The sequence below is a fragment of the Pocillopora damicornis genome, chromosome 8, assembly GCF_964200805.1.
Source record: "Pocillopora damicornis chromosome 8, jaPocDami1.2, whole genome shotgun sequence".
Classification (NCBI taxonomy): Eukaryota; Metazoa; Cnidaria; class Anthozoa; order Scleractinia; family Pocilloporidae; genus Pocillopora; species Pocillopora damicornis.
This window is the reverse complement of record NC_142677.1, coordinates 11,637,808-11,659,788: the sequence shown is the minus strand read 5'-3', so window position 1 is coordinate 11,659,788 and position 21,981 is coordinate 11,637,808. Positions and strand designations below refer to the sequence as shown.

Below are 21,981 nucleotides of genomic sequence, written 5' to 3'. Positions count from 1 at the left end.
TTCTACGAATTTGTTGAATCAAGAGATTAAAGACTCCTGATTGAATTAAACGGCTGTGAATATATGAAAGTCATATATTTGAACTGCGGATAAAGACGTGATCTTCGTGATGATAAAAGTGATCTTCGCAGAAATGAACAGGCCTGAATTTTTTTTCAGGCCTTATTTTCACTACTGCTTAAGTAGTGTTCACTACCGCGAAGATCGCTTTCATATTCATGGTTGAATTAATTCAACGAGTAACCTCACATCTAGCCCCAAATTTCTGTCCACTCTTTGAAAACAAGCAGTATTGGTAGACATCATTTGAAATTTGAAGGAGTTTTATACAAAAATGTCAGTATCGTGAAAACTGCTGGGTATGTTGTATCAAATTAGAATTTTAATTATGTTTTTTGTCCTTTTGTGATCGTCCTTACCGATCTCGCGGCAGGTGACATATTTTTATGAAACAATTAATTGGGCATAACGAGACTTGCTTAATATATGTATAACCTGTCTTGGCTGGATGAAAACAGACAGCCTCACTGAAGAAATAGCAAGGTAAAAGGACCATGAGCAATAATTACGACATTACTAGTCCAGAAGTCGCCAATAGCGGAGGTATCAATTCCTCTGTGGTCATTTTGAACGAGGTTAGAGAGAGAAGCAAAGACGGAGGAGATGTGGCCAATATCTCGACAACTGCAGCGACTAATGGAGCCGCGCAGAGAAGAAAGATTTGTCTCATTGCAAAGTTGCAGTGCCTGTTTTTTACCATGAAAATTTTCGGATTGCTGTACGAAGAATATAACACTCATCACCCAAGCAACATTGTACGTGGTCGATGGATTTGTACTCTCTTGAAACGTGTGTATCAGTTTTTTGTGTTGTTGGTTCTCTGGTTTAACGTAGGGAGGGTATTCGCTTCATTTTGGCTTGATGAGAAACTGCTCAGTACCGACTACAGTCAGGCAGCCGCTGTCTTGCTTTGGTCCCTGCAAACCGCCTTACAAGCGTCTATCTGCGTCTACACTATGCAAATCACATCCAAAAAGTCCCCTTTGAAAAGCTTGTTGTTATATTGGAATTCGCAGCCCAACTTTGACGAGTTAGTGGTAGAGCCCTTCATGGTACAATGCGTCACGCGAACTCTGATTATAACATATCTCTTTATGGCGATAAACGCTGTGTTTTATGGCCTTGTTTTGTTTTATCCTTCGGAATCGATGCTATATCTTGCTCGTGCATTCCTGTCCCCATTTCCGCTCGATAACATGACTTTAAAGATCCTCTTCTTTGTGATATCAGCTTATTGCACGGCCGTTTGGGTGTTACCGTTTGCTATCTTCACAGCTGTTTGCCTGACTTTAATCCATCAATGCAGAAGTCTTAGAAAGACACTGCGCTTGACTGCTTCGGCTAGTGAAGTGAGAAGAGTCAAGACTTTAAGACAACAACATTCGTCATTATGCGGCTCTGTGAGAAAAGTGGACGACTTATTCAAATTTGTAACTCTCGTGGTTTATGTCACCAACATACCACTAGTTTGTTTTCTTTTCTACCGTTTGATTTTCGTCAAGAATAACGATGCGACGACTTATGTGATCATGAGTTTTTGGTCCCTTGTTGTGCTCTTTGCAATGGTGAGTGTATCGTTCCTTGGGGCCCATTTGAACAGCAAGGTAAGCTATCAAAGCTAAACTGCCCCCCTCCCCTCCTCATTAGTAAAGAAAGGGGTATGATCCAAAAAGGGAGATAATAATTTACCAACGTGCATTTGAGTTATGGTTGATAAGAGTAAATAAGTCAAGAAACAAAACATGAAGATACTTTCTCTGTGCACTGTGTTCGAGTCGATGGGCGAAGGCCACCATAAATGGGAGTCAAGGAATGTTAAATATTGTCGGAACCTTTAAGCGTTGTATGAATTTTTCTGACGCCCATTAGTTTTTAGAATACCAGATGGCAAAACAATAGGACGCGTAAGAAAGAGACTAACTTTCAACCTTTGTACCTAATAATGTAATCGAGCGGATTGACTAAAATTTGCGACTGCGCGATCTTGTGCTGTTAAAGCGGCACTACTCATGAAAACTTTGAAATTGTAACTAAAGCAACAAGGAAGTTGAAATGTGGTAAAAAAAAATAATTTTGGACAAATACATCTCAGTCACATGTACAGGATTCAGGTGAACCAATTAACGTAAGTCATTAAATGAAAGAGATGTTTGTTAATTCTCCCTTCTAGCTTCTATACATTTCCTTGTTAATTAGTTACGAGAGTTTGGTGTTAGATCAAGACAACAACCTTCTACTTGACAAGTTTGAGAATTTTCATTACCTGTTTGCTGGATAATGTATGGACTGATCATAGGCATAAGTTACACGTAAATCACTTCTGGGAGTTAAAGGGTTAACTTTTTGATTTTTCCCTTGGACTGAACTTTGTGACTTGTGCCCAGGCTATTTGTTAACTGTAAAAAATATGTGCTGTTAATATGGAGTTTTTTCGACCAGTCTTTCATAAATAAACCGATGAGTCATTTGATCGTTATCTGTGAAATAAACTATTGAATAAGTAATGTAACTAAAAAAAAGGTCTTTATAATTTCCAAATCTTATTTAATGTTCAGATTCATTCTTTCACGGAAGTTGTGCAGAAAGTTCAAATAGCTAACGTGGACTTGGACACTCATACAGAGGTTTGCCTTCACATTATTTTTTTCCAGATTACTGCGTTGTTGAGCCACGTTTAATAATTATCATTTGTTCCATTTTAGTTGATGCTGTTCGTGGCGAAGTTAAACGGGGACCCTGTGGCAATTACTGCAGGAGGACTAGTACCCATTACAAAACCGCTGATTGTAACGGTAATGTATCACATTTGAAAAGAGCTGTAAAATGTCCGCGCATGTCATGTAACTGCTCAGAGAAACTTGGGATGAGTTTTTTCTTGCACCAACGTATTTGAATCGCTGCTTCGTGGCTAGTTTCACACTGGTGTTCAGGAATAAAACTGTAGTGTTAAAAATTTAAATTTTACATTTCTGTTTCAGGTCGGCGTGTTGATATTGTGTTTAAGTTCAATGCTTAACCATAAAACGTAAAACCGTAAAACCGTAAAACGTCCGCGCATGTCATGTAACTGCTCAGAGAAACTTGGGATGAGTTTTTCCTTGCACCAACGTATTTGAATCGCTGCCTCGTGGCTAGTTTCACACTGGTGTTCAGGAATAAAACTGTAGTGTTTAAAATTTAAATTTTACATTTCTGTTCCAGGTCGGCGTGTTGATATTGTGTTTAAGTTCAATGCTTAACCATAAAACGTAAAACCGTAAAACCGTAAAACGTCCGCGCATGTCATGTAACTGCTCAGAGAAACTTGGGATGAGTTTTTCCTTGCACCAACGTATTTGAATCGCTGCCTCGTGGCTAGTTTCACACTGGTGTTCAGGAATAAAACTGTAGTGTTTAAAATTTAAATTTTACATTTCTGTTCCAGGTCGGCGTGTTGATATTGTGTTTAAGTTCAATGCTTAACCATAAAACGTAAAACCGTAAAACCGTAAAACGTCCGCGCATGTCATGTAACTGCTCAGAGAAACTTGGGATTAGTTCATATCAAACTCTTTCCCCAGTGAGTGGAACATTTGATTTGAGTAATCTTACTTGAAGGATTTAGTAAAATTGCTCCAAGCGCATGCGCGAGCTCTTATGATTGAAAATGGCGGAAAAAATGAAACGGATATCGCAACCTCCAAAACGGCTTTTAAACGAATATTTGGCGGTTGAAGACAAGAAGAAAAAGAGGCACAAATCAGCTAAGGATAATGAACTTTATGAAATCGAAATAGTCGCGATCGATAAACAGAAGAAAAAAGTTAAAATTCACTATAAAGGTTACAGTGAAGAAGCTGATGAATGGCGTGACTGTCAGGACGAGAACATGTTTCTATTCGAACGGCTGGAGAAAACGTATATTCCTAGAGAAATATCTCTTGAGGACAGGACGAACGTCTTCCATGGACATGTCTATCAAGAAATAAAGCGCAAGCTGTGGTCAGGGCGGCGTGATGATCCTGACATCAGGATCGAAGTTAATGTTGACCCTGATGTTTTTGATAGAGGACTTGGTAAGGTTGTAAAAGGAATTCAGATCAGAGGGAAGAAGGTGCATACAATCAAGGATAATGCTGAATTGGATCATATACTAGGGTTAAGGTGGAATGAGAGGATTTTCAATGGAAATGGCGACTTTGCGTATGTTGTCAATGGAACAGTAAAATACTGGTTGTCCAAGAGAAACCCAATAATGGAGTTTAAATACATCGGAAGGAAATTTGTACGGTCAGAGATAGAAGGCTTGTATGCTTTAGTTTTAACCTTCGTTAGGGGAGACGGTAACAAGAGACAGTACATCAGCAGAGCTTTTTAGTTTTATTTTAATATCATGTACAAAATATATTTTGCATTGTTTATGTTTGCATAGTTTACACTGCGAATTTCAAAGGACATAATTTGTCAAAGGCTTAAATTACTCAATGAGGCAGAAGTATAGGTTCACTGTTATATATTCTAAAATGAACATGAAACAAGTGGGATATAAGTTCAAATTATGTTGTTAGGACTGCTACAAAGGCTTTGCCAATCACTTGAACCCTACATACATTTTGGGGTCCATTTCCCATTAATTTTAACAAGATGCGAGCAGAATGTAGGATGCTGGCAATGTATACAATGTGATGTACATGTCTTAATGGTGTGCCCAATGTTTGAGCAGTTGGAACACTTGTAGCTGTTTTTGACCCTGGAATACCCAGCTGCCTCTAGGTATTGTATTCTATTTTTCTTCAGAAATAATTGTTTGAGTGCAGCAATTCCCCTGTGGTTGGTAGATCGAAAGTAATCCTTTGATGCCCTATCGTTGTACTTCTCCATACCTTGCAGAGTATAGTGGGCGATGTTTGTGTATAGATTAAGGAATTCTGTAACATGGGCATAAAGGGCATGCATGTAAGGGGTGACATCCTTAGTTTGGTATAACTCAAGAAAGTTACCTAACCAATCCCCAATTTTGCCTTTGAAATGCATAACTTCATCATTAGAATGAAAATCAATTTTTAAATCACCAATAATATCTATGAAATCAGCCCATAGCTTTTGAATTTGGGCACTGTTTTCACAAGTAGGAAGAATCGTTGATATTTGTATATATTGAAACAATTTTAACTTCTCAGGACCAGTCAGGTCTCTGTACTCTAATTTCTTGCTTTCTTTCCCAATGTGCCACTGAAATGAAACTCCCAGGTTGTTAAGGAGCATTTCATAACCTGCCATATATTTATATTTATCTCTTGGAAATCCATCTGTAAATGTTACCTTTTTCTCAATGCTATCTAGTCTTCTTAATTGTCTGATCAGAAGTTCAATTAAATTGTCAGAAATTCGTAAGAACAGATGTAAAGTATCAATGACTACATGATCAAGAGGAATAAATGGGAACAGAGGATTATTTTTGCAATTGAACTGTTTTGATTTTGCACACTGACTTATTTGTGCTAGGTTTTGTGCCCCTAGACTAAGATCAGTCATAGACCATTGCTTATTTGTATCCCACCTCTGTAGCCTGGGGCACTTACACCATATGCAAGCATAGTCTTGGTTTGCAGCCCCCAGGCCGCAAACACAAGCCAGAAACTTCCAGTCTCCACCAAGGAAATACTCAATATTATATTTACAATTATTTACAGTAATTATCTTAAGCAATTCCATCTCCTTCCTGAGATCAGAGAGACTCTCTTGTAAATTTTCATAGCTTTCAGTTGTTTTAATTATTGCCAAAATGTAATTCCCTTTTTCACCCATGGCTAAATCTTTCTCATTTAATATAGTGTAAGTAAAGTTCACTATTTTCAACCTCTTTCCTATTTGTGTTCCATCCCCACTGAGCTTTACCTTAATTGTGTTCTCTTTCAAGTCCAGTCTTGTTAACTGTTTTCGAAGGCTGTCTTCAAATTTCACTTGAACACCTTCTGCTTCACCCGGAGTGCAACTCAAATTCCATGAAGTATTTAACTCATTTATCCGTTTTGTTATCTGAGACAGTTTTGGCATATCTTTTGCCTTGACTGAAAACTCACGCCAGGCTTCATTGGAGATATTAAAGTTGTCTTTTAAATACATCCACATATTAAGGTCATCTAACTCTTTGTCTGTCATTTCCTTTTCTGTACTATCAATAAAAGGAAGTTCCCCTTCTTCAAGAAGACTAAAAGTCTCTAACTTACCAGTGTCCTCATTGAAGACATCTACCTTGGTGGCAACATAATTATATAAACCAAGGAATGACAGGGTTGTGTGACATTGTTCCTTCAACTGTTTTTTGACACGTGCCTGATGTTGTCGGGTGTACTGCCGAAAAGATTTTTTCTTTGCTGGGCCTCTTGACCTTTTTTCCAAGCACATGTCTGCAACCCTTTTTGCCAAACGTTTAAATCGTGTCTTGCTCTCTTCGTCTTTCTTCTGTGACTTTTCCAGGGCAGTTTTCAATTTCTCTTCAAGGCAAATCCGTTTAGCTGCTTGCTCAGTCACGCACTCCTCGGGTGCTCTTTTCTCACCTCTCAGCCGATCGCAATCACCCTTTAATTTCAAAACGTCAACTTCGTTGTAGAACACTTTTAATTTATAATTTGGTCCAAATTTCCACCCGTTAACTAATTTCTTCAGGGCTTTTCCGCCTGATTTGCTTGCCCGCTTGAACGCTGTATGGAGGATTGATATCTTTTTCTTAAAAACGTTCAAAATGCGTTTGTTTACTTCCACATTATGTGCTCCTGAATCTTCCAAAATTTTCTTCACGACAGATGCTATAGGAGAATCGTTACCTCCACCGTCATCACTCTTTTTCTCCTTCGATATGGTGTAAATGAGGAAACTAAAGGAAAAAAATGGAACATCGGTAAATCTATTTTAAATGCCGCTAACATAAAAAACATGTAACACAATTTTACTTTAGAATTGTTGACATTACGGGAAGAGTATTTCCTACTTCTAGAGCCGGTTACGGCGCTTGTATTCTATGTCATTTACTCCTTTTCCGAGCTCAACTACCTTTTCCGACGGTACCCTTTACAGTGTTAAAATTTAAAGTAATAATATTATTTTATATACTTACTTGTTTATTTCGTACGAGAACGAAGGAACAGAATCACCTGATGAACTGCTTCCCTGCTCTCCTGAATTGTTCCCAGCCGATTCACTTCTTTCAATGGAAATGAATAGCAGCAGTAAAAACAGATATTGGTAAAACTTGAAGGCCATCGGTCCGTGAGAAAATTTTTATCAATATTTATGAATCGCACACCAAAACGCGGGGAATTTATTACAGTTTTCAAATCTGGCGGTAACACGTCTATCCCGGCATGCAGTGAGAAGCTGTTCCTCAGTCTTCATTGGCAGGTCTGATTTTCGCGCTCAGATTTCTTAAAAATTGACTCGACTTAATAAAACAAACTTCCAAGGACCATGACTTAATTTATGTTTTTCGAACTAAAAAAGTGCAATTAAGATGCAATAAACATGTAAGTTTAATAAACCGTTGGTAACCAGTTGTGAAATTTTTCATGAAAATCACAGTAAGCACAAAACTACCAAATTTTCATTTTATTGTAAGAGAGCTTTTGATGGGCGTGGCCGTCGGAAACATGATAGAACCTTTTGTTAACAAGGAGTTTCATATGTTTCTTGCACCAACGTATTTGAATCGCTGCCGCGTGGCTAGTTTCACACTGGTGTTCAGGAATAAAACTGTAGTGTTTAAAAATTTAAATTTTACATTTCTGTTCCAGGTCGGCGTGTTGATATTGTGTTTAAGTTCAATGCTTAACCATACGATCTATGTCTTAATGGGATGGAAAATCAACCGCGCTGTTTTCTCTGTTTTTTCAAAAGTTCCACAAATTCACTATTGGTTAAGAATATATGAAGGTCATATATTTGTCATATATTTTTTCAAATTCACTATTCCCTTACCATGTTTTCCCTCCTCAATCAAGCGTTAGGTGAGCTAGTTTTCACCAAACGCAGAAAAGATTATTCTCTTTAAATTTCGCTGAAGTTTTTATTTTTCTCTTTCAGGTAACTGGTGTGGTCATTACTTATTTTACTCTTTTATATCAGTTGGAGTGAGGCGATATATTGATGAAATATCGATCGGTCTCTTTCTGAACATTCTTTAAATTCAGTTCATGTGTATGAACAAATAAACGGCAAATGGACCATTATTTGCTTATATTGGTAAATATTTGTGTTGAGCAATGGGCTGAGACGCCTTGGCATATATTCTTATTGACTGAGGTTACTCTTATTGGGTGGTCTGAATTTTTGCCTCGACGTTTTTTTTTTGCTGATAATGAGATGGTAATGAACTGTTGACCTGTAATGCAATCGTTTTGAAAACTGCTATATCTTGAGAGAGAACAACACTGGTTTTTCTTGTTAGAGAGAGCGAACGAAGCAGCCTTTTTTGAGGGAGATGTTGCTCCGTAATCTCGCCAACCCATTGCATGCTAGGAATTTGGCAAAAAAAAAAAAAAGAGAAGAGCTAAACCGTTCACATTTCAACATAGAGAGTGTGTAAAATAGATATCGTTTTAATGAAGGACTTGATACACAAGATCAACAAAATGATTATCACGTGCAGAAGGGTCACCTTGCAAACTTCTCTCAGGGGTAGGGCGGGATTTGTAAAGGCTCATTCACGCGCGACTCAATCAGCGTTGTCAATATTTGCTTTAAATCTCGGCTTTACCGCCTACCGGATTTAGAAAGGTTGACAGTGAATTAACCTGATTAAAATTCTTGTAATTCGTCTTGTATCGAGTCTTCTAAAATCATCTAATCAGGCCTAAGAGCAAGGCATCTTTCACAAGATTTCTGAGAATAGTGAATGATAAGTGTGCATCAAAATTTGCATGTGATTTAGACCATAACAGATCTTTGATGACGCATCATGCCTCAGCACGCAATAGGTGACAGCGCATGATACCTAACGTGACAAAAATCTGCTAGTATTGTGTCAAAGTGTGCGTGTAACTTTTCATCACAGATTAAGCTTCGGACCTTTACTCCACAAACGGTTTTCGACAATGAGTTTTCAACCGAACGGAGTTGAGTTTTTAGACGTGTCTATCGAAGCCGACTTTAATAAGCCGCATTCGCCCAGAATTAATCTTAAAGACATGGATAAGATGTCAAATGGAGGGAAAGACGAAGCAAACCAGTCAACCAAGAAAGAGTTGAGTGCTATAAAGAAGATTTGTATGATTGCCAAGTTACAATGTATATTCCTCCCAATGAAGTTGTTCGGTTTGTACTATCAAGACGTGAGGGGTACTTGTTCAGGAGAATTTGTCGCATATGGAGGGAAATCGGCATTTTTGATGCGTTCGTACCAGTTCGTGGTGATCGCGATTTTGTGGATGAACTTCGGCAAGACGCTAGCATCGTTCTGGGTCGGTAATAATCTTGGTACAATGATACTCCCAGCCTTTCTTTGGTTTTTACAAACAGCTCTCCAAGCCTCGATCTGTTTCTTCACCATGAACTTGAGATCTAGGAAGTCCGCCTTGAAAAGTTTGTTGTTGTATTGGAATTCCCAGCCGAACTTTCACGAACTTGTCGTCGAGTCGTACATGATAAAATGCGTGAAACGAACGACGATGGTCGCGTATTTATTAATGTTGATGAACACAGTGCTGTATGGCTTAATCCTGTTTTCTTCGGAATCCCTTATACCAGTGGCACAAGCTATGGTTTCACCCCTTCCTGTTACAAGCACAGCGGCCAAGGTATTTTTCTTCATTGTGGCTATTTACAGTTCAGCTGCTTGGTTGATGCCTTTCGCCATTTTCTCCGCCGTCTGCCTAACTTTAATCCATCAATGCCGCCGTCTGAGGAAGACCCTGCGTTTGACTGCCTCCGCCAGTGAAGTGAGAAGAGTGAAGATCTTGAGGGGACAACATTCCTCGTTGTGTGGCTCCGTCAGAAAAGTGGACAACTTGTTTAAGTTCTTGACCCTGGTTGTTTATGTCACGAACATCCCGTTGCTCTGCTTCCTCTTTTACAACCTGATTTTCGTCAAGACTGACAATGTCTTAACCAAAGTGACTTTATCGTTTTGGTTTATTATTGTTGCTTGCATCATGATAGGAGTTTCCTTCCTGGGTGCACAGTTAAATAGCTGGGTGAGTGATGAAGATTTGACTGGCCTTAGACTGTTTTTGTTGCGCTGCATGCCAGAACACGTGATCGCTAGAGTTATTGACTTCACATTACTAAGGGACCAGCGATCATTTATCACCGAGGGGGCATGGGTTGGATAATTGTTTTTTTTTTTGGGGGGGGGGATCACATGGTTTTCATCGGGAACAGAGGAGGGGGGGGGAATTCAGTCAACGCCAAAAAAGTATAAAGGGGGACTGACTTCTAATTAACTGCCAACGTGGGGGATCATAAGAATTTTACAGAACTTTAGGGGAGGTCAGGTAAATGCTATTGTCACGCAGCCAAATTTCTGTGCGCCCCCACCCTCTCCGCCACAGGCGATAATTACTGATCGGTCCTCTACTGCCAATAGTGGAGGTACTATATATGAGCCTGAGATGAAGGTGGAGTCAAAATATTTGGGCAACCTCTCTTGCTTTAACTAGTAAATATACGGAGTACACACGGAACGAAAAATAAGTTTACTTGATGAAAGTAATCGAGGATATTAACAAATAATATATTTAATTTTTGTTTCCTTTGTGGACAGATTCATTCCTTTACAGAAGTTGTGCAGAAAGTTCAAATATCAAATGTTGATCTGGATACACATACGGAGGTTTGTTGTGACACGTTGTTGTGATGTTTTTCTAAAGAGGAAAAGGTTACATGTGCCACATTAGAATTAATTACCTTTGTCCTCAGTGTGCAATTGATACTTATTTAATAAAGTTTTCGTTTGATTATCACGAAAGCCATTTAGAACTAAAAATAAGATAAAAACAAACAAGCAAACACACTACATGGAACGTGTAAAAGCGGTGACCAAGTCACGATTCAGGCAAATTTGCATTTGATTAATTGTGGCACGCAGTTTTTAGACCAGTCAGAAAACGTGGTGAAGTAAAATCAATACAGTCTTGGAATGCTTCCAAGTTTCGAGTGAAAATTGCTTCACTGTTGAGAAGTCATTATGTTGACGTCCATTTTCTTCGACTGATAAGACCTAATGAACCGTGATCTGGCAGTAAATAGTCATTAATACCAAGTTCTCTCTTCTTCTTCAGTTGATGTTGTTCCTGGCGAAGTTAGGCGGAGATCCCGTGGCAATTACAGCAGGAGGACTGGTACCAATCACAAAACCGCTGATTGTTACGGTAATGAATACCTGAATCTTACCACCAAGTGTTACCAGTGCTCCTTTGATAAGTGTCATCATGTTGTTGTATACTCTAGTCCCCAAGCGCTCTCGGCTGGTCAAATTTGAACCCGATTGTAGGGTGCGTCCTCACGGAGAGACTCCCCTTCCCAGACTTCGTTAGGACAACGATGCAAGAGTGAACGCTCGGGGCTAAGGCTGAGGCCGGGCCGGTCTGACGTTCGTTAAAGATAGATTAACGATTCTCTTCATAAATCATAGTCAGCCGGCTCTGTTTCAATGATAGGACGTCAAACGAAGGCCTACAATTACTTAGAAATAATATCATCAGGGTACGCACAGGAGGTTGACGGAGGTAATTTGTTTTTCCAAATGTTAAACAACGCCTTTTGCTGATTTTCTTCAGGTAACTGGCGTGGTCATCACATATTTCGCCCTTCTGTATGAGCTTAGATGAAACGTCTTCGTGTGTAAACAGCCTACAGAACAGAAGTCTTTTCAGTTCGTGTATCCAGGAGAGTGGAGGCGAGCGCGAAGCAGTGAGTCGTTCGTGGAGGGGAGTAACATTAAACCACAATGAAATTTTTCGTTCGGACTCCTCTTCTCGCGCGTGATTCGCCCTTTGCATGATCTCCTCCTCATCGCCTCGCGATTGACTCTGCTTGCAATAGTATTGGAAATATTTCAAAAAGGAAGAGACAGATCTGTAGTTGTTAGCACTAACCAATCAAACTTGAAGAATAATGATGACTCCAACCAATCATTTCACTTTGTTTAACTAAAATGTGCGGACAAAGTAAGTTTACTAACGAGACGGGTCAGTCTACTATTTTTGGTCGTAGATACTGAAAACAAATTTCACTTCTCTGATGAAATATTCTGGATAACAGTGTGGCATGGTAATTCAATTGAACCCTCAGAATTTACTTACGAGTTGCATAAGCGTGTTCGTTGCAACAAGATATTTTCTTTGTAAAATGTGTCATTTTAATAAAACGTTTAGTAAATTTACAGTCTCAATCGTTGCTTGATAACAATGACTCTGAGTGTATTGCACGTTTTATATTAATCAGATTGATTCCGTAATGTTTCACCGCCTAAATGTTGATAAATACAAACAACTAAACAATAACAACAATAGCTATAAGAAAGAAAAGGTAAATAAAAGTGTTTTTACGCCTTTTCTTTCTCTTACTTTTTTAACTATACGCATCAAATAAAAAGGAAAAAGGTCAGAATTCAAATCAAGTCTTGACGATTGTTGTGTTCTGAGGAGACTATTTCGATGAAAACTGCCAGTTATTCAGTTTTATATAAGAAGCTCAGCTATGCACGCATTTTGATTGGTTCTCACTTATGATCAATAAGGACATGAGGACAGACGTATGGATGACGTCATTATTAAAACTTTTTTCCTTATATTTTAATTCTTTATTATATAAAACAAATAGATTCCAAGTTGCCGTGCGTCTGTTCAGTAATAGATCACAGAGGACGTCAAAATGTGGTAAGAACATCAGTGACACACTCGGCTGTGCCTCGTGTGCCACTTTTTTGTTCTTACAACATTTTGACGTCATCTGTGATCTATTACTGAACAGACGCACGGCAACTTGGAATCTATTTGTTAAATGTATTTAGCGGGTCAGAAACCGCTACACCACGAAAACCAGGATTCCATTTGAGAACTTAGCAGTGAAAATTCAAAATTCGAGCTAGAGCGATTGTCACTGTGACGTAAGAAAAAACTGGTATGAATTAGCTTCTTCGTCGGCTGGAATTAAATTATTGCTGATCATGAAAACTAATTCCCGAGAGGTACATTAAAGCTTCATCAACTGAAATTCAAAGATCACCAAACAGAAAGTCTTAGGAGCAAGAAATTAAAAGTGTGTTCCTGAATTTCCAATTACTTGCGTTGTTACGAAATAAACAACTTATTTATGGTGTCATTTTTTCGGGTTAAGAAATAGCTGTCACGATGAAACTTTCCTGTGTAGTTTATAAAGTTTGTTATTTTTTATTTTCAGTCTCTATTTTGGATAAAGGTCGGTTGCGCATGCCAGATAGATATATACCGCTTACACAAAAGAATTGGCGGGAAAATCAAAACACAAATTAGCTGAGTAAGCACGGAAGACGGACTTATGCAAATTGTGTTTTCAGAACGGCTCATTTAACAAGTCACAAAGGAAAGCTAAGAATAACAACAATATGAAGTCGAGCCTCTGTAAGTTGCCACAAAAGAATAAATTCTCGTCGGCAAACCGTATATACGTCACAGAAATTATTACGATAAAGGTCGCTTTGGAACCAGACAGACACGACGATTCATACCAGGGCAAATGATGCGAAGGCTTTGGCGCAAAGAGTTTGAATCGGACGTGGCCATTTTACAACTGAGTGAATTATCGATAACGACAGCCAGATAATGTTGTTATTCACACAAGTATTGACCAAGTAACTGTTTATTCTCCCGAAGAAGTAGTTATAACGTGGTTTGTCTCGATAGAACTCGTCGCTGCTATAATGGCCAACAGGAGAGGGAAGTTCCGAGCTTTCTTGAAGTCCAAGAATCCCACAGATGAAAGCCACGATGAAAAAAATTCCTTTACAAACACTCAAGATATTGAAATCGAAGTGGAAGTCTCAGTTGGACCAAGAGGTAAGATTTTATTCTTCAGAAACTTGTCCTATCTGTATTCGTGTCAACAAACCTAACTATGCAAAGTACATATTTATTGATTTTGCTTTATAATCTTAATAAATTCGATTAGAGTCATTATTATTGATTATTATTGACAGCGTCGCGAAGACGGAACTTTCTCGATCGATCCCCGGTGCAACACAGGAGAACACGATGAAAACCTGATTTTGATCCGATTACATACAAGCTTTACCTCGAAGAGGATAAAAAAATTACCAATTGTTTATCTTTTCAATGACATCTTTGGGATACTTCAACAGTTGATTGTGTATTTAACGGTAAATTATTCGACGTATATGAAGCTTTTAACATTAAATGCAACGAAATTACTTGCTCTTTTAGCGACTATTATTCAGCAAATCTTTTTCCAATATTCAACATCAATTTAGTCAATCTCTATGATCTTTTTCGCTAACTTATCGAACGGCTCAATTAAAAAGTTGTTTATAGAAAATCTGTTCACATTTTTTTGGCAGCAATCACGGTGTTCAACGAAAACAAACCTTCAAAGTAGCGATATTTGCCTTAACCCTTTAAGCCCCGATATCAACATGTAAATTCTCGTCACTGTTCTCCACATGTTTCTTATTTTACTGATTGAGAGAATTTTTTCAAACATCGAGACATTTCATATTTGGTGATCATTTCATTCATTCTCGTGATCTGTACATTTGATCAGGCGGTGATATTGAAAGGAGAAATTAGATGCTGGTCACTATTGAGGCTTAAAGGTTAAGTATCAAGCCGATTTCAGACCTATCATATTCGCATCATTCAGTACTACTAAATCAGGCAAATATTTTTTCATTCAAATTTTCTTTGTTGTCATTTATTCCTATTTATACTTTCAAATACTGAATAGTCAGAATACTTATCGAAGCCCACCATTAAGTTCACCATCTGGTATTTTTTTTCTGTTCCTAGGAGAAATTAGTGACGCAGATGTGGAAATCGCTGGTGGTAACGATCAGCCCTACATTCCAGGGAATCCTGGACTTTTCATCACCGATATAAGGCCTGGAAGCGAGGCGGACAAACTTTTGAGTCCTGGATGTCAAATAGCAAAGGTCAGTTATTTCACAGAAATCCTCAAAGCTTCTATAATGCTCTACGTAGTACTGGAACGAGAATGAGGGAAGAGAGCAAGTGGATTGGAAGGAAAAAGAGGTGGGGTGGGGTGGGGTTGGAAGGGGGAGGGGTTTAGGCAAAATAGAAGGGTGTTAAAATAACTGATAATGACCGTGCAGTGATGCCCACTAGCGTGTTGCTTCATACATTTTTTGATAAGTACTCAACACGTTTTTTTTCAGTAATAGTGTCACGGGTAACATAAGTGTTTTTCGTCATTTCATAACAACCGCCGCGTACTGTATGGCTCTATAAACTATTGCAGCATAGAACCTACACGGGCTGTACCCCTTCATAGGTTCAACTTAAAGCTGCTTTCAGTCTTTGCCAACCGGCAAGAGAAAGTTTATACTGTACAAATTGCTGGTTGTTAAAGTTGCGGTACTTCAAATCAGGCTCTCAGCAGTTCTCCATACCTCCATGCCTTTAGCAAAGCGAGCCAGTGAGAAGTATAGCGCTAATAATTGATAGTGCCGGACCTCTCGGAGATTTCTCACCTGCTCGCTTCGGTCGAGACTTTAAACTTTCTGGTTTGTGAAGAAATACTCGTGCTGGAGCGCTGACAGTGAGGGCCTGTTTTCAGTTTACTCTAAGTCCCGTTGCTATTATAAGAGTGAAAAAAAAAAACAGGGTATTGTAGTTCTTTTACTTATGTCAGATTGAAGATGTCGATGTTACAAATGTACCCCGTCAAGTGGCTGACAATTTGCTCGAGTTTGCTGATAAATGGGCACGGCTAAATGTCAGGATGCCCAAAGGCTTAGACGAGGTAAGCTTTAGTACAAGAATTGATATGCAGTCAGAATTACCAGAATCAAGCAATCAGTCAATCAATACATTAGTTGATTACTCAGTAAGTTAGTCACTTGACTTGGTAAAAGGGACTCATGATTTGTGGGTCACACAGTTCAATAGCTAACCACTCGGTCAGCCAGTGGGTTGTTTAGTTGGACGGTTAGTCAGTTAGTCACTCAAAACAATTAGTTAGTCAGTCAACGGGTCAGCCTGCCAGTCAGTAAACCAGCCAATCAGTCAGCCAATCAGTCAGTCAACCGGTCAGTCAACCAGCCAATCAGTCAGCCAATCAGTCAGTCAACCGGTCAGTCAACCAGTCAATCAGCCAGCCATTCGGTCAGTCAACCAGTCAGTCAGTCACTCTGTCCGTCTGTCGGCCAGCCTGTCATTTCACTTTCATAGTCAGTCTGTCACTTTCAATTAACATGGTAGTGCATAAATTGAATCATTCAATCCATGGGTTTTTCTACTCCCTCCTAGTCTAATTGATTTCTATCAGTCCCTTAAATTATTTAATGTATCTCGGGTGTCCTTAGGTCTCTGAGGTGTCTTCAAAAGTGGTTTCTTGGGGAACAGTGACCTTTGACACTGAAAACAGCGACTCAGGAGTTGGGAGTACCAGTGGAATATTGGAAAAGGAATTCAAATCAAACTTAGGCGCAAGCGAGAAAGTTACTGTAAAAATTGCGGTTGGACTTTGGGGTAGGTGAATCCAGATACCTGAAGTAGCTCGATTAAAAAAAATTCTTACCCCCCAAAAGAGGATTGTCTTGTAAAGAATGCGAACATATGCATGTGCCACTTTTTTTCCGTTAGGACAACTTTTGCCTCTTGATTTTGAGATATACGGGGGACAGGATGAAAAGTCAATAGACGGAGATACGGGAATCTTCATTAAGGAGATAAAAGAAGGCAGCTCATTGTCGAAAGACGTCAAAGTCGGAGATAAAATTGTTAAGGTAAGATGCATTTTGGTTTCAGACCATACCTCACTTGTGCGACCATACCCTTTATTTCAACCGCTTTGTCGTCAAAGATTTGGGTTCCTGAATAGCTCGTCTCTGTTGATCGTCTTAAAATGCAAAATGTTATTTCAAGATTTTATTGAACTTAGTTCTCTGCCACTTAATCTACGCTTCGATCCACAGGTTAATGGTATTGACGTCACAAATGTTCCTCAGCACGCATTCTTCAACTTTTTACGTGGCGCTGACAAAGTAGTTAAGATGCAAATCGCGAAGACTTCCGTCGCAAAGGTTAGTAAAAATTTTCTATTTTTGATGGAACACACCTAATTTGAAGTTTCAAAGTGGTATTTATGCTGGGTGAGAGTGCTTGTCTTCTAGATCGCTGTGGCCTGGGTTCGATTTTTGGACATGGAATTACTTGTTGGCTAAGTTTTTTGTTGGTTCGTGTCCTTGCTTCCAGATTTCTTCTGTCGGTTTTCATTCGGTACAATTTCCGGTTTTCCCGGTCTGTTCAAGTATGTAGTTAGTTACCTTTTCAATTACTTTTAAAAAATGATTTATTTATTGTTTACTGCTTTTTGTCAGGATGATACAGAAATTCGGGTTTTCGAAGATGAGGAAACTGGGGAGAATGAAAGAATTATAGAAATTTCAACTGGTCCTAAAGGTAATGGAATTGTAATTTTGCAGAACTAACCATGCTAAACTCAACGTTTTAAAATGAAAACTACGTGATCTACTTTCTTCTCAGCTTGCAACATTTATCTTGCAGCTAATTAGGATATTCCAAAAGACTGAGTTCTGTATACCGTGAACTTCTTGCAATTCGAAATGACTAGTGTAAAATTTATGCAGTTTGCCTGTTTTTGCCTTCAGGTCGCACTTGTTTTTGATGATGTTAACCTTGGAGGACTTTCGATCCAGCGGAAATAGTGCGTTTATAACCAGGCCGACCTATGTTAGAGAATCAGAGTCAAAATAATTTCAACATTTTGTTCACAGGACGGATTGGTAAACTTGGATTGAAGATCAATGGTGGACGAGATAGGCCTGTTGTACCAGGAGATCCCGGGATTTTCATAACAGCTGTCAAAAGGGGAAGTTTATTGAAAAGAGTCATTGGCCCTGGAGACAAAATACTTAAGGTTGGTATCTTTCCAGAGAGAAAAGCAAGTTTTTTTTGATCTTCAATAAGATAAAGATGCACTGAGAATGCGCTCTATTCAGCCGTTAGCGCGTCAGAAGATTCTAGAGGTCGTGATTTAATGCTCAACTGTGATTAGAGGATTTCCATTTGGAATTTTAAAAGGAGGATCAGACCAAACCTCTGTACAAATTACAGGGGTCAATATGAAACCAAAGATATCCTCTCATATCAAGGTCTTCCGTTTTTTTAATGTTTTATTTTTATTACACAGATTGATGGTGCGAATGTAACAAACGTTCCATTAAGAGTTGCTTTCGACAAGATAAAAGAAGCAGACAGACGAGTGAGACTACACATCAAAAAAGCGGATACCAGTGAGGTACGCTTGCATTAAAAAAAGGTTCACTCCTATTTTCTTATCCTGTGAATAGCCTATATCGTTAGAAGCTCTGCGACCCACAGACTGAAACTCTTCAACAGGCTTGGCTTGAAATTGATACGGCCTTGTGGACTATTAGATTGTCGTGCTGACCAATTAACCCTTTACACCGTAACATCAATATGCAATTTCTCCATACTGTTCTCTATACATTTCCCAAGGTGCTGATAAGGAGAAATGGTTTAACGATCAATAGCTTCTTTAGTTGGTGACTGTTTCCTTTATTTCCGGATTAGCGAAATGAACTGCGAATTCTATTTTAATCTAAGGTTAGAGTCACTTCACCGCAAAATTTCAGACCTCACACGTTATGCTTCCTTCGGCACCCTTCATGCTTTACGTTTCAGGTGCAACGATGATCTTGGAGCAGAAACAGCAGCCTGTAAGAGCACATGCCAACCCAGCAACACTTTAAAACCGATGTGGTTGTTAGTTCCTGGGCTTGTTCCGAAGTATGCTTTCCCAGTTATCCGCATTTTTTCTTCCTCCACAAAGTACAAAAACGTGGATGATTCACTGCTGCTTCACTTTTCAGAAAATGTTTGAATCAACAACTTAGCAGGCATCGATGTCGCTAAAATAGGCACATACATAGTTGAACACTGTATTTTCACTTTGCAGCATGACATTTCGGATAGAAAACGAAAGAGTTTCGCGCAGCAGGCCGCGAGGTCCTTTTCTGAAGAGCAGTTGCAAGGTTAGCGTTTGTATCATCATTAACCCTGAAAAAGTTGTCGCCTCAGACTTAGCCATCTTATGGAAGGCGATTGTCTCCTTTTGCAGAATACAAGACAGCATTTTCAGTGTACGATAGAACAGGATCGGGTAAAATATCTCTGAAACAAGTCATGCAACTATGTCGTTCGCTTGGCTATAATCTCACATCAACCGACAGGGATGTCATCACTACTGAATATAGCCTAACAGGTGAGACCGTCACGCCAGGCCTTGATAAACCAAGTAGCCCATCCTGCATAAGCTTTTTCACATTTCTGTAGCAGAAAGTTTCTGAAAACATTGCCATTCCTCCCTGGATGGTATCCTGGCCATTGCAAATCTCTCCTCCCAGTATTTCGTCGGATTTTCCTGTTAGCTCGCCGATATCCATAAGTATGATTACGTGGAGAAATTAATTCGCCCTCAGCACGATGGCCTGGCCGCGAACTTGGACCTCTCAAGGGACCGAACATTATTTATCGCCAGGGGGGGTCGGAAGGGGATCGGTGCCATGATGAAAATCTACCCGATCCTCCATAAGGCTTTGTAATGTTCCACAGTTCCCCCCTTTGTTCTCTGTTGGCGACGACTGATCCCCACCCCATTCCCCCCTGAAAACCATCTGCTCAACCAAAAATCCTTCGACCCCTCCCTAGTCGATGAATAAATGAATGATGATTAGTCCTTAAGTTTAGCGCTCCCTTAGCCAATAACTAATCAATAACTTGTCGCTTGTCATGCGATACTTAAAAGATGAAATCCAAAACCTTGTCTCTTTTCGTGTAGGTGACGGTAAAATCTCTTTCCTGGATTTCATTCCGATAATAACCAAAATCAGCTCTTTTCATCAAAGCGATTCAGATCTGATGGATGCATTTGAAGTGTTCGACCGAGAGGAGAAGGGTTTTTTCAGACTACATGAGCTTGAAGACGCTTTAAAAAAAATGCCGGGTTCGGAAGGGATGACAGAGGACGAACTTGCGGACATTCTTCAGTTAGCAGATCCCGATGGTGATGGACATGTTATCTTTGAAGGTTGGTAACAGAGGAATTGAAAATAAAAAAGCAAAAGTTAAAAGGGTCGTTTTTTACATCTCTTTTAGCTCTCGAAGGTTTCTTCCTTTTTCTTTCCTTTTTTTCTCTTTTGCTGTAGTGTCTCTTGCTCCTTTACATCCTTCTTCTCTCTCCCAACCCAGCTCTTCTCTCTCTTCTCTCTCCTTTCCCTTTTTCTGCCCCTTAAATTCTTCTTTCCTCTCCTTCAGTATCTCTTGTCTTTCACACAGATGCGTACTTTCTATTAAATTCTATCTTCCGCTTTACTTGCGCATCCTCCTCCTCTTCCTTTGCCTTCTCCTTCTTCGATTTCCCTTTCTTCGGCTTCTCGTCTACATCCTCATCCGCCTTGTCTTTCTCCTTCTCCTCCATACTGAACTCCTCTTCTTATCCTTCTGCTGCCTTCTCCTTCTCTCCTCTCTTTTCTCTTCTCAGATCACGTAGGAACCCTGATCGAATGTAACGTTACTCCTCGCCTGATAATTGAGGAGGAGAACTAAGCCGTTATCCAAGGTTACTACAACTGTAATGCCAGTGCATTCTGACTTCTAATACTTATGATAATACATTTCCTTGTTTTCTCTCCAGAATTCCAAAATCTCATGTTGCCTCTCTTCAACCAAAGCTAATCCAGAAAATTTCTATGTTCGCTAAATTGCGACAAGACAACTATGGCCAATGATGAAATTATTTAACAGTATGCGCTAAGGACAAGAACTGAAACCATAACCAACATCAGAATAATATTCTTCCGACATCGAGGAATAGTATTTGGACCATGATCGGTTATGAATGCAGCTAATGTTGGCATAACATAGTTCATATATATGATGTGGATTGGCAAAATCTCGCCAATTTATGGCAAAATTTCATAAAAACCAATCACTGGATGAAAATTTGCAGATAAATACACATAGTATAAATCTATTTTGGTGAAAGTTCATGTTTTAACGGAAAACGCACAGCTATCGATCGATTATTGGCCGGGAAGTATGTCATTTGACAAGATAAAAGAGGAATTATCCTCATGAATCCTCTAAAGAGAAATGAACATGTTTTTAGACTTATTTTTTTAGATGAAGTAATTGGTTACCCACGCTGAACAGGATTTAAATGATAGATAATTTTTTTTTGACTGTCATACAGTGAAGTCTTGATCCGCTCAATAAAAGAAATTTGTATATGATCATGATCCTTCAAAAGTTACCTTTCCTTAGCCTTCAATTCATGAAAGTAACGTATGATGTGTGATACATTGTTACTTTAAAAACGTCAGGACCCCATGACCATTACAGACTTCTGAAAACGTGTGTCTGAAATCGAAAACTGTGTCTCTTTTCTCGGATGTGTTGAGCAACGTGCATATAAATCCCTTTTTTCCGCCCTTTACCCCACTCTTGCAAGTAAGTTTGCTTCGTTAGATGTGCTTCAATATGTGAATCGTGAGGAAGTATATTAGACTAACCTTTTCTAGACACTGTACATTGTGACTTTCTTAACGCTTTTTAACTGAAATGGGGTGTTGCCATGTAGACACTATTCAGGGACTTATTGGTCTGATTATTTAAAAAGTTTAGCCGTTTTTAACAAACCCGCGTCCTAACCAGTGCACAATTTAGTTGA

General features: G+C 39.1%; 4 protein-coding genes across 4 annotated transcripts; 3 read left to right on the top strand and 1 right to left on the bottom strand.

The window, feature by feature from the left end:
* Positions 1 to 417: 417 nt before the first annotated feature.
* Positions 418 to 8,264, top strand: LOC113682553 (uncharacterized). Its single transcript, XM_027199714.2, has 4 exons — positions 418 to 1,664; positions 2,616 to 2,684; positions 2,763 to 2,852; positions 8,119 to 8,264. The coding sequence occupies exons 1-4, from the start codon at positions 555 to 557 to the stop codon at positions 8,167 to 8,169; spliced, it is 1,320 nt and encodes a 439-aa protein (XP_027055515.2). The 5' UTR covers positions 418 to 554; the 3' UTR covers positions 8,170 to 8,264.
* Positions 3,697 to 7,379, bottom strand: LOC113668067 (uncharacterized). The gene has a single exon (XM_089181109.1). It carries the CDS (start codon positions 6,445 to 6,447, stop codon positions 4,642 to 4,644), a length of 1,806 nt encoding a protein of 601 aa, XP_089037235.1. The 5' UTR covers positions 6,448 to 7,379; the 3' UTR covers positions 3,697 to 4,641.
* A 358-nt stretch (positions 8,265 to 8,622) lies between the features above and the next one.
* Positions 8,623 to 12,421, top strand: LOC113682554 (uncharacterized). The gene is made up of 4 exons (XM_027199715.2): positions 8,623 to 10,226; positions 10,796 to 10,864; positions 11,313 to 11,402; positions 11,811 to 12,421. The coding sequence occupies exons 1-4, from the start codon at positions 9,129 to 9,131 to the stop codon at positions 11,859 to 11,861; spliced, it is 1,308 nt and encodes a 435-aa protein (XP_027055516.2). The 5' UTR covers positions 8,623 to 9,128; the 3' UTR covers positions 11,862 to 12,421.
* Positions 12,422 to 13,600: 1,179 nt separating this feature from the next.
* Positions 13,601 to 21,544, top strand: LOC113682524 (uncharacterized). The gene is made up of 13 exons (XM_089181113.1): positions 13,601 to 14,069; positions 15,036 to 15,178; positions 15,898 to 16,008; positions 16,571 to 16,736; positions 16,851 to 16,993; positions 17,183 to 17,290; positions 17,588 to 17,669; positions 18,005 to 18,147; positions 18,421 to 18,528; positions 19,210 to 19,285; positions 19,372 to 19,515; positions 20,092 to 20,340; positions 20,947 to 21,544. The coding sequence occupies exons 1-13, from the start codon at positions 13,934 to 13,936 to the stop codon at positions 20,985 to 20,987; spliced, it is 1,650 nt and encodes a 549-aa protein (XP_089037239.1). The 5' UTR covers positions 13,601 to 13,933; the 3' UTR covers positions 20,988 to 21,544.
* The last annotated feature ends 437 nt before the right edge of the window (positions 21,545 to 21,981 follow it).